This window comes from Harpia harpyja, chromosome 18, assembly GCF_026419915.1.
Source record: "Harpia harpyja isolate bHarHar1 chromosome 18, bHarHar1 primary haplotype, whole genome shotgun sequence".
Taxonomy (NCBI): domain Eukaryota; kingdom Metazoa; phylum Chordata; class Aves; order Accipitriformes; family Accipitridae; genus Harpia; species Harpia harpyja.
The window spans coordinates 16,006,985-16,028,654 of record NC_068957.1 but is presented as its reverse complement, the minus strand read 5'-3'; the positions used below and the strand labels follow the sequence as shown (position 1 = coordinate 16,028,654).

At 40.2% G+C, this 21,670-nt stretch overlaps 1 protein-coding gene across 4 annotated transcripts in view; it reads left to right on the top strand.

Moving 5' to 3' along the window:
• Positions 1-1,599: 1,599 nt before the first annotated feature.
• Positions 1,600-21,670, top strand: part of LRCH2 (leucine rich repeats and calponin homology domain containing 2) — a 57,693-nt gene continuing 37,622 nt past the window's right edge. For 2 of the 4 annotated variants that reach the window (XM_052813235.1, XM_052813234.1), the window contains exons 1-2: positions 1,600-1,934; positions 20,384-20,528. In XM_052813235.1, coding sequence (XP_052669195.1) covers positions 1,667-1,934; positions 20,384-20,528 — 413 coding nt within the window. In that variant the 5' untranslated portion in view covers positions 1,600-1,666. The remainder of the gene's footprint in view (positions 1,935-20,383; positions 20,529-21,670) is intronic. The other 2 variants (XM_052813237.1, XM_052813236.1) reach the window with 1 other exon arrangement.

Here is a 21,670-nt window from a genome sequence, read left to right as displayed (position 1 = left end):
CAAAGGGAGCCCTTCCCCCACCACACATGCATTTTGCACATAGGCCTCTTTTGCTGGAAAGCCAATCTATTTGCAATGACACAGTGATCCCAAAGTCCATACAATACGGCACCAAAAGATTAAACCCTTCACTCTTCAGTGCCTTCTTACTGATCCTGGCTAATTTGGTTCTATTGAATTTCAGCCAGATATCACCCACAGAATATTACAGGGCTGTTCCTCTTTTGACTAATAACGGCTCAGCTGTCTCTCACTGACATATTGCTGACTGAAGGCTAGTCTCTTCCATACTGCTTATAGAAGGAATTTCCCTTAGATCCCCCAATTAGTCACGATGCATGCATGCAAAAAAATTATCCATTTAAGGACCTTCAGGAGGATCAAAGCATAAAAGCAGATTCTGCTTATCAAACACACAGCAATTTCATTAAAATGTGGGTCTATGAGCCTTTCTTTAGCATTTCTTAATTATGGCTCCAGAGTAATTTTTGACAGATAAATATGCAGCACCTAAGAGGTACAGATTACATGGTAATAGAGGTAATTATTCATCCATACAGTATTTCAGCAATTGTGTAGCATTTTATTAATATAATGGGGCCTCGGACATTGCAACCAGCTTCTGATTTATGTTTCACCACTCCCCTTTCATATTCTGAGTCAAGAGCATTACTGTCTTTGAGGCTTTTGTGAATGTTTGTTAACCCATTTTAGGGTGACAACCTTACTCCTATTCCCCTTTGTTCTGCTATGGGAGATTCCTTACCGATTTTTTTTTTTTTTTCATGCCACTAACGAGGAACTGCAGTTATTGACAGGCACTGCTCGTTATTAGCTTTCAACACAGAGGTGATGCTCTGATGCATCTGGCGTAGGTGACTTTTTAACCTGAGGAGCAATCGATGATCTGTGTTGCCATAGATACGGCAGCAAACCCGAACGGTGCCAAAGGGCTCACTGGAGTGAAAACAGCCTATTTGCCATGCCGCCGAGAGGCGAGGCCGCTCCGCGACCGGGAAGGGATGCCGTTTCACCGGCGCCGTGGCTGCCGAGCAGCTGTTTCCCGTGTCACATAAAGCGTCGCCTCTGTTTTGCGGGGCGGCCCCTGCCCTGAACCCTCCCCGCAGCTGCGTTCTCCCGAAACACACCGACCCGCGCCTGCTCCCGGCCCAGCTGCGAAAGGCACCCCGCTCCCCGGCTCCCCCCAGGCCCTGCCCGCCATGCCGCCGGGACGCCCCGGGACTGCTCCCGCCCCGCTCCGCTCCCGCTGCAGCCCCGCGGGCGGCGGCGTGCGGCTCCCCGCCGCGCCCGCGCGCGGCCTCCGCGTGCCACAAACTGCCCCGCCCCCCGGCGCGCGCGCGCGGCCCCTCATTGGCGAGCACCGCCTCGGGGAACCACACCCCGTTGCCCCCCGCCGCCGCGGATTGGCGAGGGAGGCGGCAGGGGAGTAACGGAGCCACGCCCCCTCGCTCCACGCCGCCGCGGATTGGGGAGAGCGGCCGAGGGGCGCGCAGCAGCCACGCCCCCTCCACCAGCGGCCCCGCCGTCTCACTCCCGCGGCCCCCCCCCCGCCCCCTGCGGGCTCGGCGGCGCCTGCGCAGTGGCGGCGGGGCGGCGGGGCGGCCCCGGCTGTTGTTATTGTGGGGCTGGTCTGCGCCGCGCGAAGATGGCGGCTGGGCAGGGGGGTGGCGGCGGCAACGGCGGCGGCAACAACGGCAACGGAGCGGGGGGGCTGGGGATCCCCGCTCACCTCACTCTCTCCTTCTCGGCCGGGCCGCACTGGGGCGCGGCGACTCTGCCGCAGCCGCACACGGTGCGCAGCCTGGACCGGGCCCTGGAGGAGGCGGGCAGCTCGGGCATCCTCTGCCTCAGCGGGAGGAAGCTGCGCGACTTCCCCGGCAGCGGCTACGACCTCAGCGACACCACGCAAGCAGGTGGGGGGGCTCCGGCTGTGAGGGGGGACGGGGCCTCCTGCCGAGGGGGCCCGGCTGCGGGGGTAGTGCGGGGCGGATGGGGGCCCGGCTGTGAGGGCGGAGGGGGGGGGGTGGGCGTCCCCGCTGTGGTCGCGGTTGGGGGCGAGCAGTGGGAAGGGGGGGGCCCTGTGGTGGCAATGGGGGGGGTGCGGGGGCTCCGCTGCGGTGGCAGCGGCGAGGGGGATGCAGCGAAGGGTTCTGTGGTGGCAAAGGAGGGCTGCGGGGGGTGGCGGCTGTGGTGGCAGCTTGGGGGATGGCGTGGGAGCGGCGTGCTGTGGTGGCATTGGGGGGCCTGGGGGTGCCCAGTGGAGGCAATGAGGAGGATGCAGCGGGAGGATGCGCTGTGATGGCAGTTGGGGGGAGCGGGGGGGGGCACATGCAGTGGTGGCAGTGGGGAAGATGTAGTGGGAGGGCTGCTCTGGTGGCAATGGGGAGAAGCACTAAGGAGCCCCCGCTGTGGTGGCACTGGGGGGCTTGGAGCGTTCGTGGGCTGCTGTAGTGGCAGTGGGGAGGAGTAGGGGCCCTCCCTGTGCGAGGGCAATGGGGGATAGCGGGGAAGCTCCACGTTTGGGGTGGCGGGGAGGCAGGACGATGCTGGGGCTCCCTCTGCATGCAGTGGGACGGGGGGGGGGGGCTGGAGGGCCTGGGGTGGGCAGTGGTGGGGTGCTCCCGCTCTGCGTGCATTGGGGGGTTGCTTCTGCTGTGCGTGCTTACGGGGGGAGCGTTCCTGCTCTGTGGGTGTGTGGTGGCGGGCTGTGCACCGGAGGGGACCTTGTTTCCACTCTGTGCGTGCAAAGGCAGGGGTGCTCCTGCGGTGTGCCCGAGGAGGTGGGGTGTAAGGGGCGAGGGTACCCCAGCAGCGTGCGCCTGCGCGGAGTGCTGCCGCTGTGTGTGTGTGTGCGCGCAAAGGCAGGGCTCTGCGGGGAGAGGGGCTCCCGCTGAAGCCCGCCCGTGTGTGCATGTGCGTGCACACGGCGGGGTGTTGTGCTCGGTGTGTGTGTGCGTGTGCAGTGGGAAGGTTATTGTGCGCTCTGTGTGTGTGTGTCTGCCGTGGGCAGGGGCGCCGGCGCTCTCGGTGCCTGCGCCTGTGCTGCCGGGGGAGCGGGGCTGCCTGCGTGCGGTGAGGAGAGAGGTTCCCCTCTGTGCGTGCTTGTGCAGCGAGGGAAAGGTTGTGCTTTGCTTGTGCGTGCGAGCGAGGCGGGAGGGGGCATTCACAGGGAATTAGGCGTTGTGTTCTGTGTGTCTGTCTATACGTGTCATAAGGATGAGGACTTGCAATTCGTGTGCATGCACACGGTGCGTGGAAGATGGTGTGCAAGATGAGGGAAGCTATTTAGTTCACGCTCTGGGGAATAAGAGCTCCATGCTGTGGTTGGTTTGTACCTTCAAGGGTGTCAGATCCCTTGTAGTGAAGCTTTATTACCTGGGGTATTCCGGTCGGTCCTTCTTCCCAGCTCAGCGGGAAGATGGTTACAAGTGCGGGTGTGAGGGATGTGTGTGTGTGTATGTGCAGTGTGCGTGTCAGAGCTTAATGTATTCACCGTGTTGGTAAATGCTTAGGTATCATCAGTGTGAGCCTGGATTTACCCAGGCTTTTAGGTGAAGTAAACTTGGAAATATTTTTCTATACAGTTCCTAGGAAACAACACTGCATTTTCCATGGGGGTTCTGTTATGTTTTGGTTCATCCCTGATGTGCTTAGGGATTTATTTGCTGTTGGAGTAGTTGCTGAAAATGGATCATTTTGAGTAACGTGCTAGAACAGAATATTAATGAGAGGTCTAGAATCTTTTGTTCACAAGTGGTAGTGGCTTTCCAAAATGTTGTTTGAGTGAATTAATTCCATGGGGGTTTTTTTGTTTTGTTTTGGGGCTTTTCTTTCCCCATGAGTTATGAATAGCTGGCTTATTGTTTTGAATATGAGACTGCACGTTGTGGTATCTTATCCATCTCTGACAATAGTGTACTCCTGGTCCATCAAATACTCATTCTTTGTTGTGGGCTGCATTTGTGCAGAGGGTTAAATAACGATGTACTCATTCTTCTGTGATATATTAGGTTGTGTAGGGTGTAGAATTTGTGAACGACTGATTTTAAAATCCAATTTCTGTATCCAGTACCAAGCCTGCTAAAGATTCATGCTTTTTTGTGCTAATGATTTATTAGCTTTTTTCCTGACACGTGTGATGCATCCGTATGTGCAATGCAGAATAGGGATAGGTAAAAGTGTTAGTTATTTCATAGTGGAAGCATAAGATTAAAATAAAAACAGGTTCTGTGAAATAATAGCTCGTTTTCCTTGTAGTAGCATAAAAATGTATTCAGCAACATAGTAGGTCACTTCTGTGTATAAATATTCAATAACTAAAGCATTAAAAAAGAAGCATTGTATATAGGCAATCTGTTATTAAGAAGACTTTTTCTGTATCCTGAAGCAGGTGCAGCAAGGATCCATATTTTGTGTTTGGTTCTAATTATTACTAATTGCATTTTGGTTTTTTTGTTGTTGTTTTATTTTGAATCTCAACATATTTGAGTAAAAGCTGTCTGCAGTGATCTTGTCTATCTTTTAGGATGTAGTAGAGCCCAGTCACTACCATCAGGATTGAATTTTCATCATGAAAGATTGTGTGAAAATGTTTAAGGGCAGTCTCTGAGAAAAATAGCCATATTGCTTGCTGCTCTAAAGAAAATTACTTAAATAGTTGACGTAGGTCTATGCAAGTACCATCTCATAACAATTTGATTTGATGTAGAACTGATTTATGAATTAATCCTGTGAAATACAAATTTTAGATGTCTTTCAAAATATGCTTGTAAACGAAAGATTTGTAGTCTTTATTTTGATTTAATTTGTAGAATTTTTTGATAAGTGGGTAAATGGTATTCTGCTGGTGAATCATGGACATCCTTTACAGAGTATCAGTATGGCATAGAGCTTGATGGAGGATCAGCAACTGCTTCACAGGCAATTGTCATTTACTTACTGGCATTTTTGTAGCAGTTATCACTGTTTCACATTAGAATATACCCATGAATGAGGTTATAGATTTAGGTTGAGGCGTGCGAGACAGGGGGTTGGGTCAAAAACCTTTGCTCTGTTTCACTTTCTGTTCTAAGTCAGTGACTCTCTGAAATTTGGTTCTGTGGTACTTGAAACAAAGATTTAAAAAACCAACCTCTAACAAATCTGGATGTAAATTATTTCTTTTCCACATTACAAATCCTTGTGCAGTAGGATCTACAGTATCATTGTGTAAATCCAGAATATTTTGCCTTAACATCAATAAAATCACCAACAAAGAAAACCAGTTCTCAGTAAGGTTCATATATATATATGTGTGTGTGTGTGTTAAAGCACAACTGCTGTTGATTTATCAAAAATACTCTGGGATTTTTTTTTAAGGTCTGGTCATATTTTGCATTTAACTTGTGTAATGGCTTGCCAGTACATAATTTACAAATAGTGTAGCACGTTTTTGGCATCTTGAATTATGCAACAAAAATTATTGCTGACTTAAAAGCATAATGACAATATCTAGCTGTTTAGCTCTGACCTTATGTTTGTCGTATATTTTTTTTTAACCATGAATTGTCATTGCAGCTATTTGGCTAAAAAAACCCCCTTATTTTATTATTTCCCTGAATTTGTCTTCTGGCTGTTCAAATAGATCTTGTGCTGCTGTTAAATGAACTTCTGAAAAAAAAAAAAAATTGTAGGTCATGAGATATCAAGAGGTGTATCAAGAGGTGTATTGAATATTCCAATCATTTTATTGATGTGTGTAATTCTGCTTCTTGCAGTGTGAGCAACATTAGGCCCCCTGGCAGTTAAGTAATTGAGTATATCACATCAATGTAATCACTGTCTGCTTAGCTGAAGAGTTGTGTGTTTTCTGTTTTCCTTTATTAAAGATAGGTTCCTGTGCTATATTGCCATGATGAACTAAGTCATCCTATGCCTTTAGCAATTTCCTCCCTTTTTTGTGAGCACTTCTTAAAACATGTGTTTAGTAAATATGAAAGGTACTAGACTGACAGCTCAAGGAACAGTTTGTTTGCTCTGGATAAATATAGTGGTGCCATCAGGCTTACTTGTTCATGACTTCGTCACAACAAACTTGATTCCCAATTTTTAATTCTGGGGGAACCTCCAAGCAATTCTAAGTAGGTGAATGATTGCCTGTAAATTTCTCCTTTCTCACCACCTGCTACCTTCTTATACAGCTGAGAAGTAACACCAGTGTATTCCCAATATGACTTCAGAATAAGCCCTCCTGTCATGGCCAATAACAATCTCTGCACGACAGGCAGAGTTCCCACATTGTGATTCCTGCATGTGTCTGCTGAGGGGATGGGATGGGAGGAGACACACTTATTGTTTAAGATACCAGTGCCTAGCATTACTTGCATGACTTTGTTGATTTTTTTTACATCATATTTCTGGCCCTTCTAAGGTACATAGTCATGCATGTGATTATGGATTAAAACCGACAAAACCTACAGCTTAATATTGAGTGTGAATTGCATAAGAATGTTAATTCACAATACTCTTCTTCTGCCTTTACAATATATACTTCTAAACCAATTATATTTTCCTGTCTGAATAAAGTTACTTTTGTTTGTGATACCAATGTTGATTAAAGTGATGGCAGGTAGCTGAATAGCAACACCAAATCCAATTTTCACCTTAAGAAAACAACATTCATATATGAAGTGTATCCTAAATCTAGATTACATTCTAGAAATCAACCGTGTTGAAAAACATGTGGTTCTTCAGATTTGAATGAGAAGAGAAACTCAGATTATATGTTGGGGGTGGGGGAGGGGATAGTGTTTATGGTCAGAAATGCATCAGATGCAAAATCTGGAAGTGACACAGTTTATAAGCAAGTCATTGTGGAAATTCCCCACAGCGGTTTCTTAGCCTATCCAGTGTTTGGGCTAATGGAACATGAGTTGTGTATGTTGTCTGAGGCTTTTTTGCTGAGGGCCAGTAATAAGGATATGTGTTAAGGATACTTGGTATTACAGACAAGTTAGGAAAACTCTGTTCAGTGAGTTGAAGTTAAAACAACTGATTGTTAGTTGGCCTGCATAAAAGGATTGCATTATGAAGAATACCACTAATATCTTAATCTAATCTTAAAAAAAAAAATAATTCCACGTTATAGCCTTGTCTGAAATATTGACCTACAAGAAATGTGCAATGTGTAATTTTTTGACTTTTTGTATTCTCCATCCATCAAAACTCTGTTTGCCATCATGTTGACTATTTTTGTGCCTTGAAATATAAAAAATTTAACCTCTGAAATATTTCTGCTTTTGATCGATCTAAAGAACTTTGTGATACGTACTTCTGCTTTGTTACTTATTATCTGAGCAGGAGGCAAATGTATTTAGATCACAAATTGTATTGCAAAACATTGTGCAATAAGAAAAATGGACTAGCCTTTTGTTTTTTCACTTTTTTTGGGTGAAAAGCATCTTCTCATTTGACTTGTGAAGCTTTATTGGAGCTGGTTCAAAAGTATATATTCATTTTACTGGCAAAGCTGGCATTTAATGCTGAAATGTGTCCTTAGCCAAAAGGTAACTGAGTCACGACTGAAGGCTAGAATTCCACAGAAAATGCAAAGATACTCACTATATCTTTTTTGTGGTAAAAGTTCTACATGACAGTGTGGATAGACATCTGAATTCTCTGCTTTTCTGTGGCTGTCCAACAATCTGATTTTCATCATTCTTCCAACTAACCTGGGATTATTTGCTGCTTGCTAGGAGAATCTGCTCTTAAGTCTGACAGATCTAGAGAAGGTATAGCACTTTAGGCAAGGAAGAAAAAAAAATTCTTATTCTCTGTTACAGAACTAGAATACTTTTTTGCTTGGCAGACATAATTATCACTAATGCGTTCCAAAGTGTCAATGTATTGCTTCTCAAAAAAAGTTTTTTGTAGTTATAAGGCTTGAAGGAACCCTGCATCTCAGGCCTGTTCATAGGCTGCTGACCAGCAGATGTAACTGCACAATGAGCAAATCCCTGACCATCTGTGTATTAAACATCTACTTCAATTTGTCACTTTACCACTATTTCAATAGGCAGAACCAGTACGTAGTGGGCAAGAACTTGATATATTAAAGACTGACCTAGAACTAAAAGGTTTATGAAAGTGTTCACTTCAAATCATTTCATGCAGTAATGAGTGATATTACATACTTATTTTTAAGCTAATAGAAGTGGCTACAGTCATTCTTAAATGCTGCCATGAGGTCTGGCATGAGTAGGACAGAGTCAGCAGGAGGCACCAGCAAATAAGAACAGATGCTGAAGCTGCTACAGCAGTGGCCTTTGTGTCTCAAGAGAACATGCTGTAGTTGTTGCTAGAACCTGTTCACTCTGTGCTTGTGGACTGTTAGTTTACCCATTTTCTTTGGGTTTTGTTCTGCTTCAGTCTTAACTTCACTCACCTTGTTTTTCAGTGTTCTTTGACTTCCAGCAGTCTAGCTTACTTTAAAAATGTTTCTGCTTAGTTTATCTAGTGTCAAGCAATTTTATCCACATGAAAGATAAGTCATGTAGTAAACACTGGTTACAGTTCATTGGTTGTAGCCTATTTGTCTCTGCCTCGTGTCTATTTAGATTGTAGCTCTTCAGGGCAAAGGCCTTGGATGTATATAACTGAGCATACAGAGACTAACATAAGAAGCTTTACTTGAGAGTTTTGTGTGCATTTTAGGTAATCCTTAACAAACCCAGACTTTGCTTCATTTACGAGTGATGATTACTTTCCCTTATATTTTCTGTGAAAGAGTTAAAATAATTTGAAACTGAAACTTGGAATTGAAAAATTTCAAAAACAAAAAAGAAATTGACAGAATTAAACCAATAAATAATGGCCAATGGAAGTGGGAGGAAGATGCCCTGTGCTATAATACACAAGCTTAGTAAGTCTTGCTGACTTGTCAGGAAAACACATTTTACTCGTTCTGGTAGTAAGCTGTTTCAAGAATTATAGTCTAGACTAAATAAAGTGCTGTGTTGTTTAGGGAAACAAATCAGTTTCCTGTGGGATTTGCTGCTTACCATTTCAAACTACAAAAGATTTGTGGTGACAAGATGCCTTCAGAAGTAGAGAGGAAGATAATCCTTGACGTGTGGTAATGTCCTTTTGACTGTATAGCCGATTGGTTTGCCAATTTACTGCTTCATATGCCAATTTGAGGAGTAAATTGCTTCCTCCTCTTGGTGATGTGTTCTATATTTTTCATTTTAATCATGCTATGCTAAAATAACTGAACACATATACTCAAGAGTTGGAGCAGTGTGCTGTCTTGTGTTGGAAATGCCTGGATCCTTCTTGTGGCAACTTGGTGAGAAATTCCTTGAATTCATATGTTGGTTTCATCCCTGCATTGGTGTGCAGCAGGTCAGCACTGGTTCCAACCTTTACATCAGAGCTTCTGGTTTAGGTTTTGATGAGTGCAAATTTCAGGAAAAACCTCATGTACCTGAGCCACGTGGCAAGTGGAGATGACTTAAATGAAAAACAAGAATAGCTTGAACTGAACTGCCAATTTAGACATGTTCAACATAGACACGTCCAGTGTAGACTAGGAGACTAAATTCAATGAGGATGGGCTGGACTGGTGGGTTCTGCAAGGCTACCTTGATTTCAAAGTCAGGGTGCTGGATCTCAATCCTTCCTCCCTGGCAGTAGAAGTCTGTGAGAGACAACTGTTGGTCTGTTCCAGTTATAAAAACATGTATTTCCCATGGAAGACCTGTGGCTTGATCTGATGGGATGCTTTTTTTAAGTCCCTGAAGTAATAAGAGTAGATTTTTTTAAAAAAGATTTTTTCTTTAGTAGTGCTGTTTAGCTTCAAAAGCCAAGAACTCAAAATCTGTAAAATACAGTTTCTGGTTGCCTGTACAACCTTCCCTCTATGCTTGATGAGAAACTTTAATTATGTGGTTGTGTACAGTTTCTTCATTTGTCACTTCAACAGCACAGACCAAGTGTATAACTAAAATTAGTGACATGGATAACCATAAAGCAGGTATTTCCTAGCTCTTCAGTTGTTGGAATTAGAACCCAAACACCACTTTGTAATATCTCTTTCACAAAAATAGAAACTATTCTGTGCTCTGTCAAATACCCAGTTAAAAAAAAAAAAGTAAAAACTCATTGTAGCCACCTATAGTCTTGGGAGTGTTTTTATTTCTTTTAAACATCTCAAAGAAAAAACACAAGCAGAGGAGTATGAAACTGAGAAGCAACACGAAAAGATGGTTAGCTTCTCCTAATATGGAGCAGCCCTGTGCTAAAATATTTGACTGTGTATTGCTATGAGAAACACGGTCACTCAAATTAGCACAGTCCAGCACCCTGTGTTTCACTTTAGTAGCTCGTAAGGAGACATTGCATGTGTTAGAAGACTGATAAATGATTGAACGTGCACTGGAGGCTGTTAAGCTGGCCAATGTAATTAATTTTCCTGGAAGGTTTTTTCATCTCTCTGTAGCTATTAAACAGCGGTCACATTGGTGGCAAGGAAATGCCTCCTTTATACTTTTCTGAACTTGATCAGAAGCCCTGAGTTTCTCATCCCTGCATGTTGCAATTTTGTGACTGCATAAAAGCTGCAACTCTGTTTCAGTGCTCTTTCTCCTTTCAGTTTCAGAAACTTCTCACTATTATTCCCTTACTGTCAAAATTACTGTCATGTCACTTGCAAAGGGTTCTTTTTATCTTGCTGCTGTCTTCCACTATATTGCCTGGCATAGTAGGCGCTTGGGACGAGGTACTGATCCTTATTTATGTGCAGTCTTTCTGATCATGGTTATATGTAGGATTATATAGTATATAATTAGAAAAAATATAGAAAATTATATATATGCACACTATATAGTAGAAAAATATTTTTCTAATATATAAATTGGACATAACTGTATTGATACAAAAGGTGTATCTAGCCCAGGATTCTCTATTAAAAGCTAATAATAATAATCTTATTAACCTATTACTTGATAACTTCCTTTGCAGCCCCATATTTTTACTGAAAATAATGAAAATAGATTGTGTACTCAGTTGTCTATTCCAGGCTGATGAAACCTATTCTGTATAATCTCTTATACCGAAAAATTCTTATGCGTGTGCATATTCTCTTTTTATATGTTGTTCTGTATCTTTTTTGAGTTAAGCCAGGAACTGCATGCAGTATCAAGATATGGGTATGCAATGAAATAACTTTCTATTCCCTGTTCCTAGCACTGTTTTGTGCCTTTGACTTGAGTTGCCATTTTCAAAAAAATTAAGAATTGAGTAATATGGCTGGATGAATCTCAGTTTTGAAATGTTAGCATATTCACTTGTGATTTACTAATGAAATATAATACATTAAAGCTAGAGAAGTATGTGAAAGTGAAATCCTCACAAAGTTGTGCCCAAGATAAAAAGGAAGCAAGCAACACTGGAAACACAGAAGTAGAACTAGCTGCACATGTAACATTGCTGAAAATGCAAAGTGTGTGTAAGACTTTTCCTTCAATTTTTTTATCATAAGCTACTGCAATATTAATAGTGAAATGAACATGAGGTTCTGGTAACATCATTTAAGTCATTTAAGTGTGAAAATTCTAACCATACAGTTTCTAAAGTAAGCCCTTCTGAGCAGGGACACCAAAAAGCTTATTTCTTAAAATGATCTTTTGCTTCTGTAGAAACTTTTAAGTGATTTGCTCTTTTGGCACATTGACTCCATGTTCACATTAAAAAGGCTTATACTCTTCTAAAGGTTTCATTAGTTTGAGGGAGCTTTTCTAGATATAGGTTTTAGAATTAACATTCCAGGTGATTGGGAGTTAAATTTCAACTATGACAATGTCATATTAAAAAAAAAAAATAGTTGGAGGATGACTTTTTAGATGGCATTAAATACTTATGTATGAAATATTATTTTCTACAAGTGCCTCATTTTTTTTTGGAAGTCAAACATCATCAGCATTAAATGCTCAGGTGTAACTTCATAACAAGTTGTGCCTGTCTTCTGTTAAAAAAAGTTGCTTCCCATTTGTGGGAAGACTGTGCTGCAGAGTGTGAATCCTGCTATTTGTGATTTTATAATAAATGCTTATGGGGCTTATGAACCAGTTCAGAGTTTTTGTCTATTTTATGTCATTTTGATATGTCAATTAAAATACATAGTGATCACAAGGATTAGATGAAGACAGACTATGCTTCTATTTTACTTAAGAGTATACACAACAGATAAAAATCAGTTTAAATATTACTACATAAACTTTTAACAGTAGACTTTAAATGCATTCAAGGAAAGTACATTGGTCAATTTAGTTTCCTCAGAGTGTCTAACAGTTGTGTCAGTTTCCTTCTTGTGCATAAGAGCTGATGGGTGTTCAGTTTGTTCTGTGTAGTCCTTCACCATAGCTCTTAATGTTGGAGAGCAAACATATATTGGTATGTGAAGTACATAGTTACATGCAAAAATTACTTTGCTGTAATTCTTGAACATCCTTTGCCAGTAAATTCTAAATTTTTTGGTCTGTTTTGCAGCTGAAGTGGTTGCTGTTTGTGCATACTGATATAATCATTCTACATTTGGACATATTTTAATTGTTCAGTGCTTAATTTTGCAACCTAAGTGGATATTAAGAATTCTGATATTAGTTATTTAATTAACCAGGCTTCACTTTTTCCTTTTTCAAAGGAAAATTTTAAAACATCTGTGTTTAACAATACTGGTCATGTATTAACATTAAGATTTGAATGCTGAACCTGCAAGTAGGATGTGTAAAGCTTGAGGGGAAGGCTTAAGATGCTAGAGGATGTCCCTTTTGGCATAAGCTTGGCAAGCTTAAGAGTTCCTTTCTCCTGAGGTTCCTGAAAATCAGGATGAATCAGTAGTTTCAGAAACCTGCTTCTGTTTCAGTTGTAATGGAAAGTGCTAGGTAGCTTATGCAGAGGACTTGTGATCAGAATCTATGAGGAAAAAAACCCTCTTGAATAGTCTCGCTTCTTCCTACCAAATCTAGTTTACAGTTTCTGGCTTAGTCTTGGTTTGTTTTGTGGGTTTTTTTTCCCTATAGCAGATAACAGCATAGGAGCAAGGTGCTTAAAACACACTGTAGTGTGTTCACTTTCTTTTTGGCAAACTGGACACGGATACATGTTGGTGGTTTTCTTTTTTTAGGTGAATGTAACTCTTGTTTTTGTAGGATTTTTGTGAGTGTTTGGTTGGTTTTTTTCCTTCCGTAACTCTGAAAGCTCCAAATGAAGATCTGTGTTTCATTAATGCTGCCATCAAAATTCATGGCTGGCAGAATTAAGACCTTTTATAGCAAGCAGATACGTGTTTAGGACACTTGGATTTTTTGATGCATCTTTAGTTTTCCTCTTTACCGTCATAAGGAATTGATATTTGAAATATCCAAACTGCTAAGACTATTATACTCCTGTAACACAAAACCCCCACAATTTTATATCCTGTAATTACATAGGTTGAAAGTGATCTTCATAGGTCATCTAGGACAGTCTCCTGCTCAGAACAGGTCCAGTTAGAGCAGGTTGCTCAGGGCCTTGTTCAGTTGAGTTTTGAGCATCTCCAGTGATATTTCAATCTCTCATCTGTTTTCTGGATTCTCCTAGAAGCTTCAGTTAATTGTATTTTTTCTGACTGAAGAAAGCATTGTTACATAAACAATGAAATTGGTTTGTTCCTGCCAAGTGCCATTTCTGTGGTTAGTAATGAAAGCCAGATCTCTTATTTCCTTTCCTAGTTTCTCAACAAACTGGGCAAGGAGCCTCAAGCTTTAGTAGACTTTGAAACATACTGTTTTCTTAATTTTTCTTTTTATGTACATAATTTGTCACTTTAATATTGGGCTTATAGACTTCAGCTTAAGATCAGTAAATTCAACAGTACCTTTGAATACCTGCTGACTCATAAATCCATTTTTCTCAGTCTTAGAATCTTAGAATGATCATGTCATTTATACAGTACTTATGTGACTCTTGAAGATTAAAACAAGATAGAAAACAAGGATATTCTTTGTGATTACACTAAAGACCAATCACATTCTTAGATTATGTAGATACTTGCTACTGAAATATCACAACAGAAACTGGCAGTTTCAATATGCTAATAAACAATTACTATATACTATTTCCATGTTTTTTGTTGCCTTTTTACTTCTCAAAGCAGGATTGCTAAAACAAGGAAGGAGGAAAATGTAATACAAGTTGGTTTATTTTCTAAACTGTTTTGTTCAAACACTTGTAAGTTCTTAGCAGCTCTTCAAGGTCTTTGGAAGCTTGATACTGACAGAGTAGTAAAATGAAGGATGATATTTTCAGATGTGGATAAATCAAGTTTAGTGTTAACTCATCAATGTTTCTTTTTAACAAGATTCCTGAGCAGCTGCATTTAATTATTCCCAGTAAGGATGATGGCAAGACTAAATGATAATGTGAAAATACAGTTTTTTGCAGCATTACAAACATACCTGAATGGGAGATGTACAGGCTTGGAACATTCTCCTGAGGACTAAACCAGCACTTATTCATGGTATGGCCATGCAAACTGTGCTAATATAACATAAAATAGGATAGGAGCTAATGAACTTATGCAGCTGCTGAGGAATTACTTGTTGAGCCACTGTCACAAACAATAATGCTCCATCTGAGAGATTTGGAGCGTCTTTTTCTACTTAGCTTTGAGTTTCTGTGACTAATTCTGCAGCCTGGTTGTTGTTCATCTGCAATAGGTGAGAGATTCCCTCCACTACATGTATTAAAGGTATATAATAACATTGCAAGGCTCTGAAAGTTGACCCCAGCATGCTAGGAGTCCGTGGTGGGCATAGTGTAGGCAAAGTGTTGGACTGCTTTGGCAAGCTGATCTATTCTTAGCTTTGGATTCATATTTCTCTTTCTAAGCTATGCTGGAATCTCCATTCCTGGTAGAAGGAGGGCAACTCATACTCACACGAGCTTAAGGTATTAGACTTTTATAGTCTGACTTAGGGTGTTTTTTTTTGTTTTGTGGGGGTTTTTTGAGACAAAATTCACTATATTTCATGCATGTATCTTTGCTTTATGATTAATCTTAAATGCTTGGCAGCTTGGACTTAACTTTCCTTCCTCCTCCTTAGGGATATGGGGAAATGCATACCTTTACTGGCTGATTCCTTTAAATAATTTTGACATTTCAGCATCTGGAATGTCTTCATGCAACAGAACTTAATTTCTTAAGTTTTATGTTCTCTCTCCTGTTCCTTGAATGCTGTGGTACAAATAATGCCCATCATTTACCATGGTTGATTGTGAAGTTAAAGGTGTTTGAGGTCTAATGGCCTTACTTGTGGCTGAAGGTGACATATTAATAAAGCCTTAGTCTTGTCTGCGTTGCTGATACCACTCTTGGAACTCCATCAGATAGGATACAAATCTGATCTTTTCCTCTTTATAGGACCCTCCTCAGGGAGGGAGATTGGCTTTCTGTTTGAGTTGGGAGAAAAAGGATATTTGTGTAACAGAAGAATAGTTTGTAGGGCATGTGCTCATAAGGTGGGTTTGGAGCCTTACGCTAAGAAAGAACATTTGCCTGCCTTTATTTCTTCACTACTGTTGGCCTGTCAAGTGAATTAATAATCGCTGTGTGAAATATAATTATAACAGAGGGTTTTTTTTTAATGCTGTTACTGTTCAATATGAATTTTAACCATCACAGGATTTGAATTATAAGGTGACTGAGTGTTTTGTGGACATGGAAAACTTCTGCCTCCTAGAATTACCATGTGCAGGTGTTTCTGCAGTGTTTGAGACTACTTTTTTTTTTTTTTCTTCTCCGGAATCATCTTGCATTTGACAGACTAATAAATTTTAACCATGTTCTGTGTGTTGATCTCAGATTTGTGTTTAGATTGGCTAAAAGTGTATCTTCAGGATCAGATCTGAACACTTTTAATTTTATAAATTCATTGACTTCTGTAGGACTAATTATATAGTTACTGTTGTGCTTAGATATTTTTTGGCTTAGATTCTGCTAAAGCATTACTAGAAAAACTGGCTGGGAAGGTCTATCCGTATTACGAGTTAGAGCAGATCTGGGTTTTGTGGGGGGATGGGTTGTTTTCTTTTCAATCTAGTTTCTAAATAAAATTTTGGAACAATCTGAGCAAACAAAAACCCAACACCAATATCATGGATCAGCATATTTTTATGAAAAATGTTATAACATCAAGATGAGGTTCAAGTGTAAATTTCCCAACTAAGCATTGTATTTCAAATTCAACATGTGATGCATGCACAGTGTGAATATAAAAATGATTGTACTGGATCAAATAAAAGGCTGGTCTGTTCTCGCAACATGCCTCTGATAGTAAGCAGTAATGAATGTTTAGGGAAAAGTGCAAAAAACAAGACAAACGTGATGTTAATACTATTTGACTACCTTACTGCACAGTGCTGTAACACAGTTTGAGCTTTTTGTTTTTCCTTTTGACCATAGCATAAATTTATACAACACCTTCTTACTTTTGATAGCTTCCCCTCCAAACTCTGACTGATTTCCTAAAATTCTTTCCTTTTGAACTTTCAATATATTGTCTTTTAATCATTGTCTTACAGTTAGTAAAGACTTTTTCTGTTAAAAAGAAACTAAGCTGCAACCAGCTTCATATTTTTGTAGTTCCCCCTTTAAATTTCTTAGTAATGGTGTACTTCTCACTTTTTTATTGTTTCTGCAGATAGTGAATTGAAATACCCTGTGATTCATGAGCAGTCATGGATACTGTCTTCTATTTAGTCTTCACATAACACCCCCAATTTAGAGTTCTCCAGTCTAAACTGGTTAAGCAAAGAATTCCTATAATCTCACTTCTAGAGGAGTTGTCATCTTAAATCACGTGTGGTTCTGCATTTAGCAGCTTTCCTTGCTTCTTCAGTTTATTAACCCTTACAAAACCATTCTCATTTTAAGTGCCAGCAACGTGCTTACATTTTGATTGAGATGAAGTCTATCTTGTTTATAGAGGAACACTCTATTCCAGAAGTTTCCTCCTTTTTTTCTTACAATATTTTGTCAGTCATACCTTGGGTTATTAGTCTTCAAAAGGTACCTGAATTGCATAAGCTTCACATCTACATTTTATTTAGCATAATAGATGAACTCATAAATTTTTTTGCTCATTGTAAAAACATTTCTGGAGTAGAAATCACTTTTCAATTTGGATAAAGAATAGGATTACTTGTTTTTAAAAAGCTACAAGTACATTTCATATATTGAATATTGTGGAAAACTATATACACTTGAATCTTTTTCTTTAGAAAGCTCTGAACCCCTGGGGCTATTCTAATACTGTTTCGCAATGAGTGAATGAAAAATTGTTTGGAAGAGAAGCCATACTATCTTCCAACTCTTTATTTACCTTTTTTATTTTATTATTGATAGATAATGGGTATCATTTCCTATTCTAATAGGACTTCTGGGTTTCATAATGGAAAAGTGGAGTCCTTGCCCCACACTGTCTTAAGGCATTGTTTTCAGGGAAGAGTTTTCAACAGCAATATATACCAATTTCACAATATTTGTATTTTTTCTTGTAATGTGAAATTGCATGGGTTTTGTACGAGGGTACACTAAGGGACTTCAACCAGACTGTGCTAATGTGATTTTTTTTTTTTTTTTGTCAGGCCGGGCTAGAAACCACTGCTGGTTTTATATTGCCTGTTTGAGTACTACAGTCCTGGTCCAGTCATTGTCCAGAGCAGAGAGTTGGTGCACACTATGGTTGTTGTCTGGCCCACCTCTGGGTTTTATTTCTGCAGAAGAAATGGCAAAGCTGTTTTTTAACCTGTGTCTTTCCAAGATGTGTGGTTGGGGTATGGCTGCATGCACATACGATGGTATAATTTTCATGGTGCTCTTGAATCTTCCAGTTCAGGTAGAACCTACAGTACTGCTCTTTGGATCAGCGGCAGTAGGGTAGGATTCTGTTGTTTGTATTTTGTAGAGTAGATCTTTGTGCTAGCCTTCAGTTATCTTTCCAGCTGCTGATAAAACAACGTCAGGAAGAGCCTTACAGCTGACTTCTTCAGAATGGGATTGTATCAAAAACTGTCTATTCATCATGCGGTGGAGGTTGTGGAACTGTGCGGGCAATAAAACTGCGTGCATCTTTTCTGCACACAGTTATCCCACTCTGCTGAATATTAGAATGAGAGCCTTTGTTTAACCTAAAAAGGGTTTTGCAGAAAATTTTTTCATGTGAAATCTGCCATTTTTCTATAATGTTTTGAAAAATGATGTGGTGGAAAACAGAAAGCAGACCTCACCTATTGTGAAAACTTTCTCAAGCTATGCTAAATTTTTTAATAAGCTTTTTAATTTTAGTTGGGATGTTTAGTTTTAGTTAACTTTATTCCATTTTTCATTCAGTTCATTAAGAATGCCAGTTCTGCAACCTAGATCTTTCTCTTTCTACCTCTTGCAGCTAGAGTTTGCAGAATTTGGTGTCAGCAGTGGGTGCCCTGATCTAAAGGAAGGGTTTGTGATGCTTTAGCTTGACAGTGTTTCTTAGAAATGATGGAACAATGGAGTGACAGCCCATTAGCTAACAAATTTCACATGTTCTAGACTTCAGAAAGCAAAGTTGAGGCTACCTCCAAAAATAATGCCACTGGAAGGTGACGTTTCATTGTACCAGTCCATTTTATTTGATGGGCATCTGTAGCACACTGTGTTGATGGCCTTCCCTGCTATCAGGCGCACTGATGACTTGCATTCAGCCTGTTGTGTACCAGCATCATGTGTTCTTCTCTGCAAAGCTATCTTCTACCCTTTCATCCTCCAGCCCACACTACTGTGAGGAATTATTCTGGCACAGGTGCAAGTCTTTGCATTTGTCTTTATTAAACTGGATGGGGTGTCCGCCAGTCGAGGTCACTCTGGCTGGCATTCTGTCTCTCCAGCATGTGAGTTGCCTCTTCACTCCCTCCAACTTGGTGTTGTCTGTGCACTTCCTGAGGGCAGATTATATCCTGTTTTCCAGGATGTTGATGAAGATACTAAACAATATTGATTCCAGTGTTGGCCCTGAGAAATGCCGCTCCTAGCTGGCTTGCCAGTTATACTTCAAGCTGTTAAGCTCTCTTCTTCGAGCCTGAAGGTGACTTTGAGTTACTTTTCCAGCCACTTTCTAGACTGTTTTTTCAGTCTAGCTTAGAACAAACTATGTTTGTTCCAATGATAATGTGATAGGAGCTAAGCAGAAACACAGTTATTTCATGCAAGTGTTAAAAACTGAGAACTAAAGCCTGAAATAGCAAGGGATCTGTATTGCTGCTTTGTTAAAAGAGTTTGTTCAGCGTTTCTGAGAAACCACATCCTTTTGAAATATCTTGGGTTGGGAACCAGAGTTACTTTATGAAAGTAGAGTTGTTCTCAAGTAAATACCTCTTTCTTCCAAGATAGTTTCATGGACTTTACAACACAGGTTTTGGTAGTTAACTGATAATTTCCAGGATTCTTGGGTCACATCCCACCTGAATTTTCTTGGTCTTTTTAAAGATTTCGTATAGTCAGAGGTGGTATGCGTTTTTGTAGTGCCCTGGTTTTTCATATCTTCTGCATGCAGATTTGCATAATGCAGTCATGCATTGTCAAAATAACTCTAGTTCAAGTATTATGTTTCCATTGTCAAATATATCTCCTCATTCTGTTCTTAGGCTAGGCTAAATTGCATCCTTATTTTTATAGCTAAATGCATTTGGCATTGGTTTTTGTGCTCTTTTTAGCTAAGTTATAAGTGTGTTACTGGAGAATGTCTCAGTTACTGTGCTTGCAATAAAGAATATTTTTTAGATGAGAATTGTAGTTCTTAAGCAAAATAAATATGTAAGGTTTTTTTGCAAACGTGGCCTTAGCATTGCAGATACTTTGTACAATAAGAATAGATTCTAATGTAGCTGTCAAACAGGAAAAGTAATGTTTACTGGGTTTGTACCTTGACTTACTGTTGTGCCTAGAATTGAAGGAAAATAAATGAACAGCTGCACAGAACAAAGACCGATAGAGGAGGGACAATCATAATTGATATTCAGTTGCATTTTAAATGTTCTTAATTATGTAGTGGGTAATATACTTCTGAATTCCTGTCATTTTTCTATTTTATGTTATAATTGCATATCAAACAATCTTCTAGTATTTTAAGTCTTTTTTTTGTGTATTAATTATATGCAGTAGCATCTGTTAAAACTGAATTATTTTACACTTCTTGCAACACCTTAATTTTTAGGAGCGTGACAAGAATAACAGTGGGTACTTTTATCTCCTCTTACTGCAACGAAATTTTTGACTAAAAAAGGATTTTTTTTTTTCTTTTGCTTCTAGATCTTTCAAAGAACAGATTTACTGAAATTCCTCCTGATGTCTGGCTGTTTGCACCACTGGAAACTTTAAATTTGTATCACAACTGCATCAAATCCATTCCAGAATCTATTAAAAACCTGCAAATGCTTACCTACCTTAACATTAGGTGAGTAATGCTTGTTATTTTTGGTCTTTATATAACTTACCTCATTGAAGAGGTGGCATTCTGCTTCATGAGGTTATTAAGTGCCTCTGTGTACCCTCATTTTTGCCCAGATAGATAAAATTATTCTGTTGTTTGTTTTTCTTATCCTTGTTGTTTTAGGGCCAGCAGTTGTTGCTTCCTTTGTGGGAAGGAATTGACTGCATTATGAAATTTCAGTCAGTAAACTATGGTAGCTGAGGATAGGGAGAGTTTACAAAGTTTCCTTTGTTTTTAATGTTATGCAGACAGACAATGTTTAGAAACTACATGTGTAAAAATTTGCTGCTCTCAACAGGGTAGACTACTCTGGCCAGAAGGCCCTACTCATTTTGCCCATTATTTACATCCATCCAATACAGAACACTGTATTGATGTTCTTAAACTTGGAAAACATGTGGTTGGATCTTCTCAGAAGAACGGAAGATGAATATGACCTCTGGAAAGAGAGGGAATCTAGAAGAACCCTCCCCAAAAGAGCTGAGACCCTGTTTTCCACAGTATTCCTTGTTTCTTATATTGACTACATCAAGTCCAAAACAGTCTTTTCAGCTAAGAGCTATTTAACATGTGAGATTTGGTTCCAGAATTTATTTTGAAAAAACTTTGTGAATTGATCCTTGGAAAAGAAAAAAGTAAGAAATAAAAACAAACAACAAAAAAACCCAAACAAAAACCTATGTCTCAATCTGCAAATATCAGTGCTTATAGTGATAATTTCAGTAGTCTGTTCTGTGGCAATTCTAAAGAGCATTAATGATATGATAAAACTGCAGTGTTTTCTGAAAAATTTGACCTAACTTTCTTCACTGAGCAGCAACAGCCCATTTCTCTTCTGATGGTAGTCGCGGTGCTGAATACAATTCTTTACACAGAAATAAAGTAGTGTGTAGTTCTAACTGGGCGTTGCATGTCATTTTGAGTCGACTCTTCTAATCATCATTTGCCTTACTGTGCTTTGTCTTCACTTTTGTGCTGATGTCTGAGGACTGTTTTCGCAATGCATGAACATGTGGACTGTAGGAGTTGAACAGGCTAAAATCCTGGCTTACTAGTTTCAATATTTTGTTACAGAAGAAAACCACATGATCTCAAAGTCTAATTTT